This window comes from Rutilus rutilus (assembly GCF_951802725.1).
Source record: "Rutilus rutilus genome assembly, chromosome: 21".
NCBI lineage: Eukaryota > Metazoa > Chordata > Actinopteri > Cypriniformes > Leuciscidae > Rutilus > Rutilus rutilus.
Window position 1 is genome coordinate 5,370,931 of NC_140226.1, and position 20,079 is coordinate 5,391,009.

A 20,079-nucleotide genomic window follows, 5' to 3' on the forward strand; every position below is an offset into this window, starting at 1 on the left:
ATCAGTTTAAGGCAAGATAAAAAAAAAAAAAGTGCAGTTTGGCTGTTTGTACATGCCATTTAATGTCAGTGTGTCTATAATAACACTATTCCTCATTTGATGGGGACTTAGGTCTGTTTGACGTTTGGTTATTTTGAATGCTCCTTATCTAAATTCTGGAGCTCCCAAAGAACCAAACCAGAGTACACTTGAAAAGGCAGCTTGGTGTGCAGGGCATGCAGAATTTAACTGGCCCGCCGACAGCCTTAACCTGTGAAAACTGCCTTGTACAGCAAACAGTGAGAATGTATCAAGGCAAAATGCTTGGTCCGAACTGGTTCAGAAAACACCAGCCAGATGTACTGATGTCAAGTAGACTTTCACACTAGAGTTGAGTGCACCATCAACTCAGTGGCCACGTGTTGTATGCCCAGACAGTACACAGAATGTGTAGCTTCCAGCTTGTTTACCCCCAAAGAAAATATACTGTATTTCATTCTGAAATCACCAGCTGAAGTCACCAGATGTAAGAAATTCATTATCCCTAACCACAGACTGAAAATGTAAAGCATAACAGGACCTCCACAGAGCAAATGGCAGAAATAACGTATGCCTTATTCCAGTGGCGTCCAAACCTGTTCCTGAAGGGCCACTGTCCTGTGTAGAGGCAAGTGTGTAGGATGTTAGCCCTCCAGGTGCAGGATTGAACACCCTTGTCTTATTCTGTCACTGCAGTGATCTGTACTATTCCTATTGTGGTCTAAGTCAAGAAGATATATAGATGCAAAAGCAATAAGTAGCAGACGGTTGTTAATATGTGGTTGTGCCTCAATCAAAAAACTAAATTCATTGTTCTAAATCATTCAGCTGTATGAAAATGATCAGAACACTGCTGATATTCAACAACGCACTTAACTTAGTTGGAATACAGACCGTGTATAATAGTTTTAACTGCAGTTCACCAAAGCCTAAAGCAGTAACTATAGACATCCAGACAGTGACAAATATTATATTATTGGATTGCATTATTGTTAATGATTTTTTGACAATCTACTACGTCATGCTCACATTACACCAGCGACGATTACTTCTTAATTGGATAATGGAGTAGTATATAGTGAAGCATTTTAAAAATAACAGTGTTTGTTTGTCATGTTAGTTGTGCCACTTGATGTCATTAATAATATTGTGCTCAAGTTGTATGTTCATGTCTTATGAGACAGGAAAGATTTTAAATGTTTATGTATTGCTTATCTGACAAATGCTATGCACTACTCTTACAGAACACTTGGCCACCAAACTAAATACTGTGACTGGCCCTAAATGTGACGAGATGTTTGTAACATACCCCATTTTGTTTGATTTCAACTTGTGTACTATTACTGTGAAACGTAGGATATTTGACACGGATCCAAAACAGATTGTTCTGATGCCACAATCGAAGAGGCCTTAAAGCTGCTGTTCCAGAATCACTAGACGAGTCACTACTGATGTTGACCCCCATTTTAGACCCAATATCACTCAAGTGACCAAAACAAAGCTTTTTTTTTTTTTTTTTACGTTTCTACAGATTATTTATTAAATCTTGATTTTCTAAGTAATAAACAGTAAAACTGTACGAGTGCTGGACTGTTTTATGTGCTGCGATCACTCAGGATGTGAAACAAAAGTACATTATACATCTATTGAGTAAAGAAGAAACTGACAACCACTACCCAACTCATCCAGTCATAAGATTTGAAATTTAATTTTTATTTTTATTGACATTAAGGAAACACAGCAGCTTTTAATAGGTTACATATGGACAAATGCAAATAAAAAGTAAAGCTGTAGTGTTTCTTAAGTTAAATTACAAATGTTAGGCTCAGACGTCAGTTTCCTTGATTTGGCCATTTATATGCGTTACTATCCATGGAGCTGAATCTCTCTGGCTGTAACTGCAAATACAACACAAACTGGCACTATTAAATCTTGATCGGGTGAGAATGTTGAGAATTACATTTCTTCCAGCATCATTTTAGCCCGTCTTCAATCGGTCAGGGGAATATATATATATATGAAAGATGTTCTGGTGTGTTTTGGAGGTGTCCTGACCTCAAGAAGGATTATAGTACAGAAGCTGTGCTTAATTTGGTCCAGTCTTTCAAAGATAAAGGGAGTTTTTCCTCAAAACACAAAAAACAGCCTGAAATTTTTAACCGTAATGATAAAGCTCCATTAAGGGCATTTAAGTAAAAATGGCCATTTTGTATAGCTTCAAAAGACAAACTGATTTAACACATAACAAAATATTTAATATGGCCTCAAACCTGCCTATGAATGTTGTGTTCAATTGATGATTAAGAATTAAGAAGAAAAGGTTTGGGCTGGTTAAAATACAGTAGAATCTACTTTCCACAGGGAAATGAGAATGCTTTTCAACATTAAAAAGTGTGCGCATTACGCTGTTATTTTACCTTTCACCATTTCTGTTTTCGCACCATTGAGTTTAACGTTCCGCCGTTCACCACAGTGGCTTCCGATCCCCAAAGAGTCTCTTACCCAATCTCCATCTGGTCCCTTAGAGCCCGTTCAAACTGGGGCCACAGTCTAGTCTTATGTTGTTGTTTTTTTCTCTCGTTTGGAAGTCAACACCAGGGCTTGCCTGTGGCCAGGGCGAGTGTCTCTGGTACACAAACAACACAGGACAGGACACCACAGTGTTAAACACACGGTGGGAACCGTCCTATTCCAGCAGTTGTAGCACAAAGTCTTTCTGTTTGGGTGGCGAGGAGCTCAATTGAGCTGGATTTGAAGGTCCTCGCCATACTTGCGCAGATATTTGTCATGGTTGTGGTTGACGGACCAGAGAGGGGGCAAATGGCGGGGCTTCATGCTGGTCAGAAAGTGTTGTCGCCAGCAGCGCTCCAGCTCCATCAGGCCACGCAGACCGCGCTCGGCGTACGCCTGCACTACCTTCAGTCCATGTGGAACGTAACTCTCGTTAAAGATCCTGCAAAGGTAGAAAAGACATCAACATTCAGAACCTTACAGAACTCGAAACCCCCTCAGTCCAAATCTTCACGACAACACAAAGATCTGGTGTTCAGCATTTTTGGCCCAACTAGTTGTATCTGCACCGCGTTGTAAGAAAACACCCAATCCCAAGTGTACCATTTTAACAGTTGCTTAATGTTTATGCAATTACTGCCTCAGCAATCTGACTCATAGTGCAAAATAAAACTATTCTAAATAAATATTCCATGGATTTACATTAAAGTCCCACTGTAGTCAATTATTTTACCCCTTCTGTTGAGACTCCCCTGCTTCATAGCATAGTTAAGGATATGCTAAAGCCCGCCTGCACATTGATCTGATTGGTTACAAGATAGTTTATGATGCAAGAATCACCGGCGATTTCAAACTAAGTTTCGAGACTGTCTTTTTCTATAAATACTCAGCAATGGTGTTGACTTTTGCATTTGCACATGCTTTGTCTTAAAGCACATTAAAAACACCACATAGACATATAAACAACATTAAAAACTTGATATTCACTACAGGGGGACTTTAAAGTAGGGACACACACTTTTGATCCAGAGACCAGGGTCTGGTTGCAATAAACCCCTTAAGTTAAGAAAAAGGAAAGGATATTTTGATATATTTCGATTAATCGAGTAATCCGATTTTTCCCAATATCGTATCAAAAGTAAGTCCTCATGGTTTTATTGAACATTACTGTTAAAATACATAATGTAATAGTATATGGGCTGTTTTATACAGCAGGAGAGACAGATATGCATTAAAATATGCAATAACAACATCCAAATTAGGCAAGTCAGAACTTTCATTTTAAATCAATACCATTGGCTACTCGCGAACAATATCGACTTTGCCCTGCCCTCGAACACAGCAGTTGTAACTGAGGTCTGGAAGAGTTTTGGTCGTGCTGCATTTGATACGGTAAAACTGAAGCCATCGTTACTGTTTGTATCACTGTGAATCAAGCGTAGGGATGACGTGATGGTGAGGAAATTTTCCCACCGGTTAATCGACGTGTGACAACACCGTTAATACCGGTGTCATTGGGGAAGGGGCGCTAATTCGAAAGAGAAAGTAAAATGCGCACAGCCATTCATAACAGTGCAGAGCGAGCAGACTGGGCCATCTGACTGACTTGTCGGAGACCTCCAAAACTAAATATGGAACCTTTAAAATAGCATCTTGGGGTACTTTAAAACTAATTTTAGCTGTTTGTTTTACATTTCTGTAAGACGGCCATTTCCTGTCCATTAAAACGACTCAGACCAATCACTTTACATATATTTTATCCCCTGCCTTCTGGCCGTACGTATAGGTTACCGATGTGTAGAAAGGCCATCTATACGAGCTCTAAACACAGGAAATCGTTCATTGATACGTCACTTATGCTCTCTTGTTGTTGTTTTGTTGTATTTTGTCTATTTTTGATGCTATTATGATATATTGATCATTTAACATGTTATGTTTATGTATGCATCTACGGTTGAAACAAATTTCCTCTCGAGGACAAATAAAATCTATCCATCTATTTTGTGGGTGTTTTCTGGTCAAAATAAGCCTCGGCAAGTAGACACTCGTAGGCAATCTAACCTGGTTTCCAACGCTGCAGCTTTCTGAAGCATCTCCTGCGTGACCTCCTGCTGTCCGCTGCAGAAGAAGCTCTGGATGACTGCCAGGAGCTCCTCTCTCCTGGATTGGGGCATGCTGTCGCTGGAGCTGAGGAGAGCCCGCGAGGCCGAGCGCACCCGTCGCCGGTCCGAGTCCTCGAGCAGCCGAATGCCCTCCTCGCAGCCCTGCGGAGCGGAGTGATCCTCGGCCAGCTGCTGCTTCAGGAGCCCGTCGTACACGTTTGAGGCCGCGTGACACGAGGTGCACAGCAGCAGTATGTCGTGCGAGTTGTGGTCCTTCATCTCAGCCGGGAAGTGGCGCCTATACTCGTGTGGGACAATGTTCTTCCTGGGTTAAAATGGAAAAACAATTGTTGAGATGACAAGTCCCACTTTCAAAACAAACTCGAGAATCACAGTAAACTAGAGTTGTCAAAAGTACTGACTTCGGTACCAAGTTGGTATTGAAATTTAAAAATTTACGCTTTGAGCGCTATCGTAAACACCTCTGATTGGCTGTTGTGTTCATGCGCTCATCAAATATGTCTGTGATTGGCTACAATGATCAGCGCTTCATAAACATGTTGTAAATATACATCAATGACGCTCTTCAGAGCACTTACTCGGGTACACTCGGGAGCGTTTGAAAGCAGGCGTCTATCGGCGGACCGGTCCTGCTTGTGCTTTCAATCGCTCCCGTGCGTTGATCATTGTAGCCAATCACAGACATGAGAGCACGTGAACACCATACGGCCAATCAGAAGTGTTTATGATTCCACTCAACAGTGCTCAAAACGTCACTTTTTTTTTATTTCAGTACCGACTTGGTACAAAAGTCAGTACTTTTGACAACTCCACAGGAAACACGAGACAAACCTGATGTAAGACTCAGCTTTCCCGCACACCACACAGAGATTCTCCTTGGCTGTGAGGTAGTAGTCTTTCTGCGAGTCGGGACGCCCCGACGGCTCAAACAGCAGCCGGACAATGAAGGGATCGTCACTGACCAATTCTGAGATTAAATTATGTACAGATCACACTTTAATCAAGTATATTAGACATTATACATAGGATCATTTTGAATCTGAATGCTGATTGGTCAATACTACAGCCGTCTTCTCACTCTCTCCGACAAACGGCAGACTGGCAGTAGTGATGGGGAGTCCACTCTGTGGCTGTGTCTAAAATCGCTCACTACTGATTCTCTAATCTCTATATAGTGTGTGGCAGTTGAGTGCACTTTACAAGCAAGTAGTGAGCGAGATTAAGCGAGGAATTTGGACACTGATGTATTACACCGCATCAGAGAGCTGTCGCAGAAACTTATCCTACATGTAGCTTACTCTATAAATGGTTAACAGTCTCAGTGAGTTTAGTTTATACATCGCTCCGTGCCAAACTGATTTTAATTTATGTTATATTAATGCTGTAAATATAGATTTTCCATGGTTAACCTTGTGTTCAAACTAACCATGAATCAAGAATCTCACATCAAGAATAAACACATCAATAAGTGTACATTAAGTGTATGTATAAATGGCTCTATGAGCGACGGCCAACTATATTCCTTAGCAAGGATGGATTCTTCAGTGAACATTTTTTTTATTGCCTAGTAACCAAATCAAAGCATATGAAACTGGAAACAAAAATCTATGATTTCCTTGTAGACTTTCTAAATAAATACTAAAGATAGAATGACACAAAATCCACTTTTAGATAATATAGTTTTTTTTTCTTCTCTGTAATGATCACTGTTTTTGTAGTATCATTGATACAAAAATAATTGAATTCAAAATATTAACAAGCTACACTCACCTAAAGGATTATTAGGAACACCTGTTCAATTTCTCATTAATGCAATTATCTAATCAACCAATCACATGGCAGTTGCTTCAATGCATTTAGGGGTGTGGTCCTGGTCAAGACAATCTCCTGAACTCCAAACTGAATGTCAGAATGGGAAAGAAAGGTGATTTAAGCAATTTTGAGCGTGGCATGGTTGTTGGTGCCAGACGGGCCGGTCTGAGTATTTCACAATCTGCTCAGTTACTGGGATTTTCACGCACAACCATTTCTAGGGTTTACAAAGAATGGTGTGAAAAGGGAAAAACATCCAGTATGCGGCAGTCCTGTGGGCGAAAATGCCTTGTTGATGCTAGAGGTCAGAGGAGAATGGGCCGATTGATTCAAGCTGATAGAAGAGCAACTTTGACTGAAATAACCACTCGTTACAACCGAGGTATGCAGCAAAGCATTTGTGAAGCCACAACACGCACAACCTTGAGGCGGATGGGCTACAACAGCAGAAGACCCCACCGGGTACCACTCATCTCCACTACAAATAGGAAAAAGAGGCTACAATTTGCACAAGCTCACCAAAATTGGACAGTTGAAGACTGGAAAAATGTTGCCTGGTCTGATGAGTCTCGATTTCTGTTGAGACATTCAGATGGCAGAGTCAGAATTTGGCGAAAAACAGAATGAGAACATGGATCCATCATGCCTTGTTACCACTGTGCAGGCTGGTGGTGGTGGTGTAATGGTGAGGAGGATGTTTTCTTGGCACACTTTAGGCCCCTTAGTGCCAATTGGGCATCATTTAAATGCCACGGCCACCTGAGCATTGTTTCTGACCATGTCCATCCCTTTATGACCACCATGTACCCATCCTCTGATGGCTACTTCCAGCAGGATAATGCACCATGTCACAAAGCTCGAATCATTTCAAATTGGTTTCTTGAACATGACAATGAGTTCACTGTACTAAAATGGCCCCCACAGTCACCAGATCTCAACCCAATAGAGCATCTTTGGGATGTGGTGGAACGCGAGCTTCGTGCCCTGGATGTGCATCCCACAAATCTCCATCAACTGCTATCCTATCAATATGGGCCAACATTTCTAAAGAATGCTTTCAGCACCTTGTTGAATCAATGCCACGTAGAATTAAGGCAGTTCTGAAGGCGAAAGGGGGTCAAACACAGTATTAGTATGGTGTTCCTAATAATCCTTTAGGTGAGTGTATATATTTTGTTTTTGAGTTTCTAGCATGTGTCATTTTATTAGTTTTTGTTTGAAATGTCTTTATAGTTCATATTATGTTTACATTTAGTTTTTAAACTGAATGAAAATGATAAATGTTGCTTTAGTAACTAGCTGAAATAAAATGTGTTCTGTTTTTATATTTTTATTTTATTTCAATTAATTTTTATTTCAAGTAAAGAAAAGGTTTTTCATGTTTTAGTTAATAATAATTACCCTGGCAATAAATATTTTTATTTTCCATACTGTAAATTATACATAATTACAACCACCTGACCCTAAACAAAACCCTAATCCTAACTCTAACCCTATAGTAAGTACATGCTAATTAATATTACTCAACACTTAATTGTATAATTACACTGTAACAAGGACACCTTCAAATAAAATGTAACCCTTTCTTTGGATCCTGGCCCACTTCAATATTACATTATTGTAAAAATAATAAACGGTTATGCTTTATTTTAAGGTCTCTTTGTTACAGAGTAATTATACATTTACTTACGGAGTAATATTAATTAACATACTATTGGGTTAGGCAGGGGTTAGTTGCATGAAATTATACATATTTTCCGTTATTTCTACAGTAAGTACATGTAATATTTAACAGACGCAAAAAGTTTTACTTCATTGTTATCATAAGCAAACTACTTTATAACACTCATACTGCATTATTAATGCAGGGAAAGGTGAGGGGGAAAATGCATTTCTACTCTGCATTTATAATTTCCACATTTATAACATTGTGTACCTCCTATTCCCTTTTCCAGGTACCATTTTGCTTTCTTCTTGTCACATGTGCAGAGTGGCTGCCCATCAGGAGCATGAAGGAAACAGTTATCATAAAGGGGGGATTTCCTGAATGAAGACAAAAAGCACATCAACAGTCACTGCACGTCCCAAATATCTAAAACATGACAAATTGTGATGCTTTGTGCAATAACTTTGTTGTAGAGCTATTAATCACAGCCAAAATAAAAGTTTGTTTACATAATATATGTGTGTGTACACAGTACACACACACATTATGTAAACAAATTTTCATTTTGCATGCGATTAACCACGATTAATTAGTTTCACAGCCCTAGTTTGTTGCATTTTGCATTCTCAACTTCAACACCATTTTGAAAGATCAGTCGTACATTTCATTATCTTTGGTCGGATGCATTTCTATCGTGACAAATTACAGGAAACTCTCGCAGTTCCTTCATTACCTGGCCGAGTAGCCGATGCCCAGTGGTTTGCGTTTGTTCCGCCGTGGGTCTGGAACTTGCTGGTCTCCAGACTCAGGACTGTCCACTGTGGACTTCCGGCTCCGCCGCCGCCTCTCCCCTTCCTCCCCCTCTCCAACACTATAGCGCCCCCTAAAGGGCACATCCACCAGTCCCTGACAACAGGCAGCCAGCGGGGCGAACACGGCGTCACCCTCAGCGGGCAGACGGGGCTCCAGCAGGTGCAGGAAGAGGGCTATAGAGATCTGGGCATCATGCGCTGCATAGGTCATCTGGAGGAGACAGTATGAGACGATAAACATATAGTGGTAACCCTTTACAATAAGGTTCATTAGTTAATGTATTAACTAACATGAACTAACAATGACCAATACATTTGTTACAATATTTATTAATCTTTGTTAATGTTAGTTAATAGAAATCCAGCTGTTCATTGTTCATGTTAGTTCACAGTGCATTAACTGATGCTAACAAATACAACCTTTGATTTTAATAATGTATTAGTAAATGCTGTAGAAGTGCAGTTCATTATTAGTACATGTTAACTAAGGTTGTTAACTAATGAACCTTATTGTAAAGTGTTACCGATATAGTTTGTATAATCGTAAAATGTGCAAAAGAATTGTCCACACGACAACTATAACAGCACAGAGGAGTGACACTGGAATCACTTTCAGAACGCTTTTTTTCAACTGATGAATGATAAAAACATTTACAGCCAATCAGAATCCACAGCCTCAGACCCGTTGGCTAAACTTAGTCTGGTGCATGTGGCACACTTTACTGGAAATGCTTCAGGATTTTCAAAGTCATTATCTGATTGGTTGAACTCAACAGGATGTCCGGGAGACGTGTGCATGTTTCTTTAACGGTCCGCCTGAAAAATAAAGATTGACGCCAAACCGCCTCATGGAAGAGGAAAGCTGTTTACAACTGTGACAATGAGCGTTTATCAGGATCAACTAAACGCTGGATTTTCGAAAGCATGTAAAGTTCACAGCATAGACTTTTTAAAAATACGTCCAAGAGTTTCACACACCGGTCTGTTATTGTAGGGACATCAACGTTACATTTTAATGCTCCTAAACATCACGAACTGTGATTGGTTGCTTTAAATGTCAGTCAGACGGCCTCTGGGCGGTCCTTAGCCAATAAAAGCAGCGATGGAGTCCAGACCTTCTGCCATCAGTCTATGGTCTGACTACCCGAGACTAGAATCCACCCCGTTTTAAAGGGGTCATATAATGCCATTTTTGTACAAGCTAATATGATTCTTTAGGGTCTAAATTAAAAGTTTGTAATATACTTTAATTAAAAATTCTCATTAGTATTGTAAGAAAACACTAATTTTACCTGGTCAAAAACAGCTCTGTTTTCAGCACGCCGTTTCAGTGCATGTGTCTTTAAATGATAATGAGCTTTGCTCACCCCGCCCCTCTGTTCTGTGGGTACGCCGTATTAGACATTCTCTGACCGTATCTAACACAATAACCACGTGTTATTCGTTATAAACGTGGGATTATGAATTATATTGAGAACGTCGTACATAGAAAACATGCCGTAATGTACCCTGAGTGTAAACCTTAGACGCATTCATCGTGAAGCCTGCAGCAAGGTTTGCAAATTTCGCAAAGATTAATATAAATACTAATATAAAGGTTAATAAAACATTACACTCACATCTTCTGGAGGTTCAGCAGGAACACGTTGGTACCGATCCGTTTTTTCTCGTTTGTGAAGCTGTCTGGTGTGAAATGATTCGCGCAAACATGAAAGCACAGACGATCGTGGGGAATCCCCGTGAGGGAATCCCCGCGTCAATCCTTTGGGCATATCGCTTCAAAAACAAAACTCAGCCACTGCTTCTTCAACGGCTCGGATTTAGGAACATCCAAATGACTGCTGTGTTCCTTATTACATCTAAGAACAGAACACCACAATCGCTTAGACGCCATTCTACTCCAGCATATCAACAATGGCGGACTACTATGACGACGGCTGTCACAGCTTGCTCAGGGCGGGTCTTGTGTCGAAACACGGCTGTCAATCACAATAGCGGGAGGGGCGTACGATCTTATGACGTCACAATATCGAACGGCTTGATTTCAGAGATGGTCAAACATATAAGGAGATTAAAACAAAACCACTGGATGGATTTTTATCATGATAGGATGGTTGTGTACAGGCACTGCCAACAGACATTTCAGTGCAATCAACTTGTAAAAGTGCATGTACCATTATATGACCCCTTTAAGAACTTGAGCATTTAAATTCCAATTCACAATGCGGCGACAGACGGCAACGGGTTTTGTCGGACCAGTGTGTTACCCGTTGGTGTCTGTTGGAGCTTGTTTTCGCTGATCGAACATGCAGAATCAACGTTAGGGCCGGTCCACATAGAACGCGTTTTTGCTGTTAAAAGCGTGAGACGCAGAAATTATAACCGTATTTTGTTATGAGTTGACTGTCCCTTTAAAACTACGCTTTATCTCTTTGCTTTAAATGCATGTGCGGGCATATCAAGTCCAGTGTGAGAAGTGTCAAGAAGGGCCGCATCTAGCAACTCACAGGTATCGCACACCAGACGCGTCGCTTTCAGTTCTGGACAGCAGTCGAAAACAGTTACATCTAATCACCAAACAGGTGAAAGTTCACTTCAAGAGTGAACAGTGGCGTTGATGAGCTTGAAGTTTGGTGTTTGAAAAAAACAGAGCAAAGGGGAAAAGAAAACGTGATCTATATTATTGTAGCTCTCTATACAAAGCATAGGCTACGACTTTATTAAAGTCACAGAAAGACAAACGCTTTGCTGAAAAATGCAGAATTCTCAAACTTCAAAGATTACCAAAACTTCATGCGACTGGTGATCTTTGGTGCAGCAGGATTTTGAACATTAGTTGAACGTGAAAGTGAAATTTTGTATATGAAAGTTTTATTGCATTTATTTCTGCAAAACAAAAGGCTGATTTGATAGGAAGTTGGAGCTGATGTAGGCAGTAGTTCTAGGTAGCCTGAGCAAAGAGTTCGAACTAAGTGCCAATATGTAGTTCACGCAGTGATATGTGTGTATATTTTATACGACAGACCTATAGGTTCAGATGTTTAGTTAACGGCATTTACTGCTCCAAAATAAAAGGCTGATAACTTGCGCTTTGTGATTAAGGAGATTGAATGAATGTAGGTAATAGTTCTGGTGGATGAAGGGTCCCTCAAGAGTCAAAGCCCAAGGGCCTCTGATAGTCTTAATGCGGCGCTGGTCCCCGGGTGAAGTGTGTGAGACCGAGGGCGTGTTCCTCACCTGCTCCTGGGTCAACACATCCGCCTCCCAGTCACTGCAGCGCAGCTCCAGAGATTTGTCCAGCGAGACATTCAGCAGGTCAGCAGCCAGAGACTTCAGACTCAAGCCGTTATTCAGCACCGCTTGCCTTCAACACAGTCAACATCAACCTCGTGTCACCCCGGAAATCATGACTTTTACAGACACCTGCCAACAATTACTCGGCTTAAACAAAATTAACTGAATTGAGACTGATATTTACACTAACTCTACAACAAAGACACAGTTACTGAACTGAATTGAGTCACTAAACTAAACTGAGCTGAATAAAGACACTGTTGTCTTCTGTAGAGCTGCTTAGAGCTGGATTGAACTGGTTTCATTATTGGTTAATTTTATAATATAATTCACTGTCATTTTCCTGTTCTGTTATTAATCTGTATTGTATAAAACGCAATTTAAATAAACATGACTTGACACGATCATTTGTAGATAGTAGGGCTGCAAAACTTGGGCGAAAAAAATTATTCAAATTGCAATGTGATTACTTTGAGTTTATAAGCGCTGTATAATAATAATAAACATAATGAGAAATATTACTATTGTAATATTGCTTCACTCTGACACAAGCAGAGCTTATGTTTAATTAAAATCTTAGCCTTTGTGATTTTATAAATCGCGCTAAGCCATATCACGATTTTGGTTAATTCAGTTAATCGTAATTTGTGCAGCACTAATAGATAGAGGCAGAATACAACTATAAACTTAAAACATACATATTTTAATTGGAGTATAAATTACAAATGCAGTTATTGTTTTATTGTATTTCTGATTATTAATGTATGATCTGATGTAGAGCTGCACGGTTCTGGATAAACTGAGAAGCACGATGTTTCTGTTTAAAACAGATTTATTCATGATTCTCCCACGGCTCTCAACGGACAACTAAACAAAATGTAATTTACTAGAAGTTCTTACAAAATGTTAACTGTTAATTGGAGACCATTTAATAAATAAAAAATAGTTTTGAATGAATGCTTTAATGACTCACTCAAAAATACTCATAAATACAAATAAATGTTTGTCAGCGCCTTCAAACAAATCTCTTGAACGATTCAATGACAAATACATTTAACGGTCCCTTGTCGCCACTTACTGGTGTAACAATAGGCGCGTTTCCATTACAGATTTGTGCAAAACTCTTGTGATTTTTTTCTAAATGTTGACAAAAAACTATTGAGAAATGACGGCGTTTCCATTAACTGATGTTATGCGAGTAAAACGTAATTTTTTCCTCTCGCGATAAGTCCTTCCAAAAATCATAGCAATGGACGTTGGTAGGTTTATGTATATCTCAGCCACCGCACTGGCCATTATTATTAATCAAAGGAGACGTATGTGTGTTATCCAATCATTAATGGCAAGGAAAGACCCTTAGCCTATACTTGGAGCGGCACACATGAGGTAGTTCTGGGTGTTTCTCCCTCATATCTGCTTCGAGGTCTTGATTGTGGCATTTCTTTGAGGTTTAGAATCCAATATTCCTGTAATTCTTCTGTCTTTTATGAGTTTAATAAAGAACTCTGTCTCGTCTTCTGTCCAAACACACCGCGTCATCTACGTCAGGTGACCTGTAAATGCGCAAAAACGGTTTCCATTGCAGTTTTGCGAAATTTTTTTTTTTTTAATTGCCTGAAAAACCACCTTATGCGAGCGAAAAAGTTTTTGCGAAACTGACGCGTTTCCATTGGGCGTATTCTCAATTCGCAATTTCAATTCGCGCAATTTTAAGGGTAATGGAAACGCGGCTAATGTAACTGATACAATCTTTGAAGGGTCAAGTTACTTTAAAAAGGTGATTTACTCAGTGCTATACTATAACTATAAACTTTTTTCCCACTACTTCTGTGATCATTTGAATACTTATAACATAAATAGTGATACTGCACAAACAAAGATTTAAATGTTCGTTGTGATCATACTTGTCAAAGGTTTGATAGACAGAGCCGAAACGTTGACATTTCGTAATAAGATCCCGTGGGTGTCTGAATTGAGATCGCGATCTTTAACAATTGACTGCAGCTCCTGTTTTATTTTTTATGTAGTTTTTATTAATGCATGTTTGATGATGATGTAGAGCACAATGGTCAGCTAGTGATGTTTTAATTAGTGCTCTATAAATAAACTAACTGGTTGACTACGACAGTAAAATAAAATGACTGTAGGATCAAACTGAGGCCTTACCTCTGTCTGAGGGCCAGGTAACGCAGGTCCACGGTGCAACTCAGAGTCAGACCATAATCGTGGGTCAGGCGTTTGCCATCCTCATAACATCCCACCCCGACCTTCAGCACACAGGGGTCAGACAGGACCCCCACGAGAGCCTTAGGTAGAGGAATCTGCGCATTACGAAACTTCAGCAGTCTGACCAGCATACAGCGGCCGGAGAACGTCGCCAACTGGAGTAAAGAAACCGCACAGGCCTTGCCTTTGACAGACACCTGTGGAAAGCAGACAACATCTAGTGAAGGAGAGCACTGATGCTACCAGGACAACATTAACATTTGGTCTAGGGCTGCACGATATTGAAGAAACATGCGATATGCAATAACGTTAAATAATGCGATATTCGATACGATAATGCTTCAAGTGTGTAAAATAAGCTTAAATTATCTTTAAATATATATTTAAAATTATAACCTAAATACGTGTTTCACATTCTTTTTGTGAGAAGAAAGCATCCCTACAACTTCTGAAAGTGAACATCTGTGTTTTACTGTAGCATAAGAAGTGTTATTTTAAAGGGATACTCCACTTTTTTTGGAAATAGGCTCATTTTACAACTCCCCCAGAGTTAAACAGTTGAGGTTTACCGTTTTCGAATCCATTCAGCCGATCTCCGGGTCTGGCGGTACCACTTTTAGCATAGCTTAGCATAGATCATTGAATCGGACAAGACCATTAGCATCTCTCTCAAAAAAATGACCAAAGAGTTTCGTTATTTTTCCTATTTAAAACTTGACACTTCTGTAGTTAGCCTACATCATAATGATATGATGCAGTGCCTGAAAATAGTCCCCAGCTCAGTAGACTATAGGGTTGACTATTTTCAGGCGCTGCGTCATATCATTATGCCTGCTGGACTCATGGTACGGCAGCAAAGTTTCTTGATTATTACGCAGGAAGGAGAGTATAGTCCCTAGCCATATCAGCCTAGAAAAATCACAACTTTTCATTTTCCGTCGGTCTTAGTACACGATGTAACTACAGAAGAGTCAAGTTTTAAACAGGAAAAATATCGAAACTCTTTGGTCATTTTTTTGAGAGAGATGCTAATGGTCTTGTCCGATTCAATGATCTATGCTAAGCTATGCTAAAAGTGGTACCGCCAGACCCGGAGTTCGGCTGAATGGATTCGAAAACGGTAAAACTCAACTGTTTAACTCTGGGGGAGTTGTAAAATGAGCCTATTTCCAAAAAAAGTGGAGTATCCCTTTAACATCAGTGTAAACCACGGGGTTTAGGGTTTCAGGTTATCCTACATTAGGATTATTTAACAACAGAAACTGAATAACCAAATGTAAAAATAAATTTTCACTGTATGAATTATACTGATTCTTAATAAAGCTACAGAAGTTATTCAGCCAAGAGCAGCGAGTGATTTTCCCAGTTATTGCAAGCCGTTGCAATATGCATATCGCGATACATACATTTGCAATATTTCGATAATTTCGATATATTGTGCAGCCCTTATTTGATCACATCCAGAGCCATGCTTACACGCACGCTTTTTACCCATTCACAGTCCAACCCCAAAACCGGATACACCGAAAGGTCCTTTTGAAACGCAGGCCAAAGCGTTTCCCACTCGTCTAGAGAGCTCACGATCACAGGCGGCACCTCTAACAGTGTTTGCGCACGCAGAAGCTTCACGGTTTGTGGCGGTGCAGGCGACTCTGGTGAGGGGGGGATTTCCACTTCTAGCTGGGCTTGTATGGGCTCAGCCGAAGCGGGGCCCTTGAGGGCCTTTCTCTTTTGAGTGCGGATGCTGCGCCAGAGGAACAGACCACCGAGAGTGGCTCCTAACATAGTGGCCACTGCTGCGGTCCATGTGCTCTGCTTGGACATCGTTGCAGCTGCACCAACTCCCACCTAAAACTGAAGATGAGAACACTATTTCAGTAATCCACTTTAGACAGTTTACTAACTGTAAGGAAGTTTACAACTAAGTGTCAACTAGCAGTCATTAATAGACTGTCTGCTTAAAGGGTTAGTTCACCCAAAAATGAATGAATGGATGAAATCTGAGAGCTTTCTGTCCCTCCACTGACAGTCTACGCAACTACCACTTTGACTCTTCTAAACGGTCATGAAGAGATCATCAAACTAATCCACATGAGTTGATCTGTTTAGTCCAAATTTTCTGAAGAGACTTAATCACTAGGCTATATGAAATTAATTTCACTATATTATATTCACATATAAACATTGATCAGCGAACATAAACAGAAGCTCAACCGAACCTGCTTGACGCGCGAGAACAAACCTCTTGCTGAAGCTCAAACGTGATGCGTAAAACATGAGAATTAGAGGTTGACCGATTTCAGTGGTTTTGCCGATATATCGGTACCGATAGTTGATTGGTGGAACTATCGTTATCGGCAAAAATCCATACCGATAGTTTTTCCGGGTTGCGTCCATCGCTGGAGCGGCTAAGAAGTAGGGCTTTGACTCCAAACTTCGTTATTCAAATATAATTCGAATATTTATATATATATAAAAAAAAAAGATATTCGAACGAATATTAGGCATCCTTTAATATTCGAACCTGTTATGGGCATTATTTTATGCAATTGTGTTTGCTTTTAAACGTTGTTTTCAATTCAGATTCCGAGGCTTTTTCACGCCTGGTGAAGTTGTGAATCGCGAGCTCATTAGCAAGGCTATTATTGGTCATCTGGGCTCCGCCCTGGTTTAGCGCCTATTTTGTATACCAAAACAATGGCCGCGCCAACGCCTACAACAACCACGCCTGACGAGGAGTTCGAAATCTACACTCCTGACAATTTGAAAAGCAACGTGTGGCGCTAGTTTGGGTTCCCAAAGAAACGAAAAAAAATAAAAATAATCACGAGTAAGGACAAAGTCCATTTTTTTATAAAAATAATAATTCAGTTTCTTCTGAAAACATCATTGCCTGCCTATTGACATTGACTGATACACTGCCCTCTGGTGGACAGAACATATACAACTTAAGTTTGATACCAATATAGGTCTTACTGAAGGCATTTTAAGGGTCAAAATATTATTAATAAATATTCGAATATTAATATTAATAAACAAACGAACTTCGAATATGATTTTTGGGCAAAAGTCAAAGCCCTACTAAGAAGTGTGCGCAGTCATTATACAGAGCGAGAGCGCTGAGAAGAGAATGCTGGTGTTATACAGAGCGAGAGCGGCCTCTAGGAATAACAGCAGCACGAAGATCGCGCATTATATGCATTAATGCAGATGCGCATTTAAAACACAGACAGCGAAATGGTATGAATACAGAACACTAAAGTACATATTGCCATATCATCATAAAGTAGGCTAATACATTTTTGCGAGGACTAACATTAGTAGTGGCTACCTCAAGCAATTAAAGCAATGTGACAAAAACATGCAGCTTTTGAGTTTTAATTTTTATTTTCTGTTATTACCTTAGTTAATGTACTATGAACTAACATGATCAAGGTACAATTGTATTGCTCAAATATTAATACATGCAGTAAAAACGTATATATTGCATAATGCATAGCCTAGGCCTATATAGTGAAAGATATCTTAATACATCCCTCATCCAAATGGGACTTGCAAAGTGTTAGGCCTACCTAGGAAATTTACATTTGTTTCTAGGTTCTAGCTAAAGATACACACATTTGACCTGTAATATTTTAATGTTTAAATTATTTTATGCAGAACTTCTCATTTTAATATATTAATGTTATATATGTATTTCATTTAGCACATTTCAGTTCAGCACTGTTTTACTTGGAGTGTTATGTTTGTTTTTAATCCAGTATCCATTGTTAAAAAATATCGGTTGAATAATCGGTTATCGGTCAAACCTAAATATCGGTATCGGTAAAATCCACTATCGGTCGACCTCTAATGAGAATGAACCTCATTGGATCTTGCTGAATCTCAAATGTGCTTTTATGGACTTTTTGAAGCGTCAAAGTGGAAGTTGCGTCAGAAAGCTGTCAGGTTTAATCAAAAATATCTTCATTTGTGTTCAGAAGATGAACGAAAGTCTTTGGAACGACATGAAGGCGAGTAAATAATGACAGTATTTTCAACCTATACAGTGACAAATCAACTCTTCCATTCACTTGTCCCCTTAAATTGATTTCCAGAGGCATTTTTACCTTTATAAGGGCAATTTTCTAATCACACTTAATGCATCCATCATCTTTTACGACAAATTCTTACATTTGATCAATAAAATTCCTTTAGAACAATAAGATGTAATCAATGAAATGAAATTAACTCAGTATCAACCAGATTCATTCAGTAATGAAACACCACAGTTTTTCGCTCGGAGACGCCAAACGTTTCATTTGTGAACTAGAACAAAAAGATCAAATTGAACTAACTTGCGCTACTGATTTTATACAGTAGTTTAATTCAGTAAAATTAGCAATTGTGCTGATATTGAGGAAAACAGCACTCTTGCTCATGTATAAATCATGGGTATATTGAGTATATATATATATATATCTTGAATTTTGGTAGCATTTCTGCTCCAAACTCCCATTTATTTCATTTACGAGCCCATGAATGAACCTAATCAATAGGCTATATTAGTCTACCATCATTTACTACAATATCAAAAGCATAAATTCAAAATCTTTTTTTATTACTCTATTTTTATCGTTGTTGTTGTTGTTAACAGCACTGGCTAACATAAAGTTACAGCAGTTTTGTTCTAATAACTGTGAGAATTTGGCAGAAACCATGCATTGGCTAACGTTACGTTAAATTATTGCCCACAAATTGACAACAATACTGAACACAAAATAATTAAGAAGTGTCATTAATAAGGCAGATCCTTTGTCACAGTTGTGTTTGAATGTTTTTTTACATAATTGTTTTATGTAGCCTAAAAACCATTCAAACACAACTACGACAAAGGACCTGCCTTGGCTTATTAATGACACTTCTTAATTATTTTGTGTAGAATTACTCTTTAAAAACCGATTGTGCGTTTGTGAAAACATTAACGACTAAACGTTATTTAAAATCAAGAAGCATTTCGACCCAGACTGACACAACAGCTGTTTGATGAGGAGTTCATATCGCGTTCACACACCGATTTAACGACTTTAATCTCAGTGTGTTTGTGTCACAGATGTAGTAGCCTACTTTATTCTAGCGGATTGTTAGGTCTCGCACATCTAATGAAATCACTATGTAACATGTCGTTCTCGTGTGAATGTTGCAGAGGGTTTACGTACCTGAAGACTGAATAGATGTCAGAATAATGAGCGAATATTACCATTCACTGTCACACACTCTTATGATGAACAGCTGCAGCGCTTCTTCTTCGCTGGTTTTATTTAATCAGCGCTCGCAGAAATCAACAGCGCCACAGCGCCACCAATGCTGGAGAAGCGCAACTGTCATCTCAACCGGAAAAAACCCACAAACATTGTGCATAAAGAAAATGAATGCTGTTTTGCAAACTTTTTTTTGCCATTTTGAATTCATTTTCAGAAAATTAAACACAACATGTACACAATTACTGTTACTGTAATGCATATAGTCATTTTATTTGCATGCATTTTGCATAGAACGTGTGTGTATTGTGCATTAGGTGAACAACTTGCAATGATTTCCAGAGGCATCTTCTGTAAAAGCTCTCAAAAAGGGGTCG

General features: G+C 39.3%; 1 protein-coding gene across 4 annotated transcripts; it reads right to left on the minus strand.

The window, feature by feature from the left end:
• Window positions 1-1,700: 1,700 nt before the first annotated feature.
• Window positions 1,701-19,836, minus strand: exd2 (exonuclease 3'-5' domain containing 2). Of its 4 annotated transcripts, none has more exons than XM_084393881.1 (9): window positions 19,661-19,836; window positions 15,939-16,316; window positions 14,403-14,659; window positions 12,180-12,306; window positions 8,864-9,153; window positions 8,401-8,507; window positions 5,484-5,619; window positions 4,591-4,956; window positions 1,701-2,971 (listed from the first exon to the last, which is right to left on the minus strand). In XM_084393881.1, exons 2-9 carry the CDS (start codon window positions 16,284-16,286, stop codon window positions 2,755-2,757), a joined length of 1,848 nt encoding a protein of 615 aa, XP_084250007.1. In that variant the 5' UTR covers window positions 16,287-16,316; window positions 19,661-19,836; the 3' UTR covers window positions 1,701-2,754. The 4 variants fall into 4 exon arrangements, with proteins under 4 accessions (XP_084250007.1, XP_084250010.1, XP_084250009.1 ...); XM_084393884.1 differs by having other exon boundaries at window positions 15,954-16,316; window positions 19,661-19,764; XM_084393883.1 differs by having other exon boundaries at window positions 15,945-16,316; window positions 19,661-19,756.
• Between the last annotated feature and the right edge of the window lie 243 nt (window positions 19,837-20,079).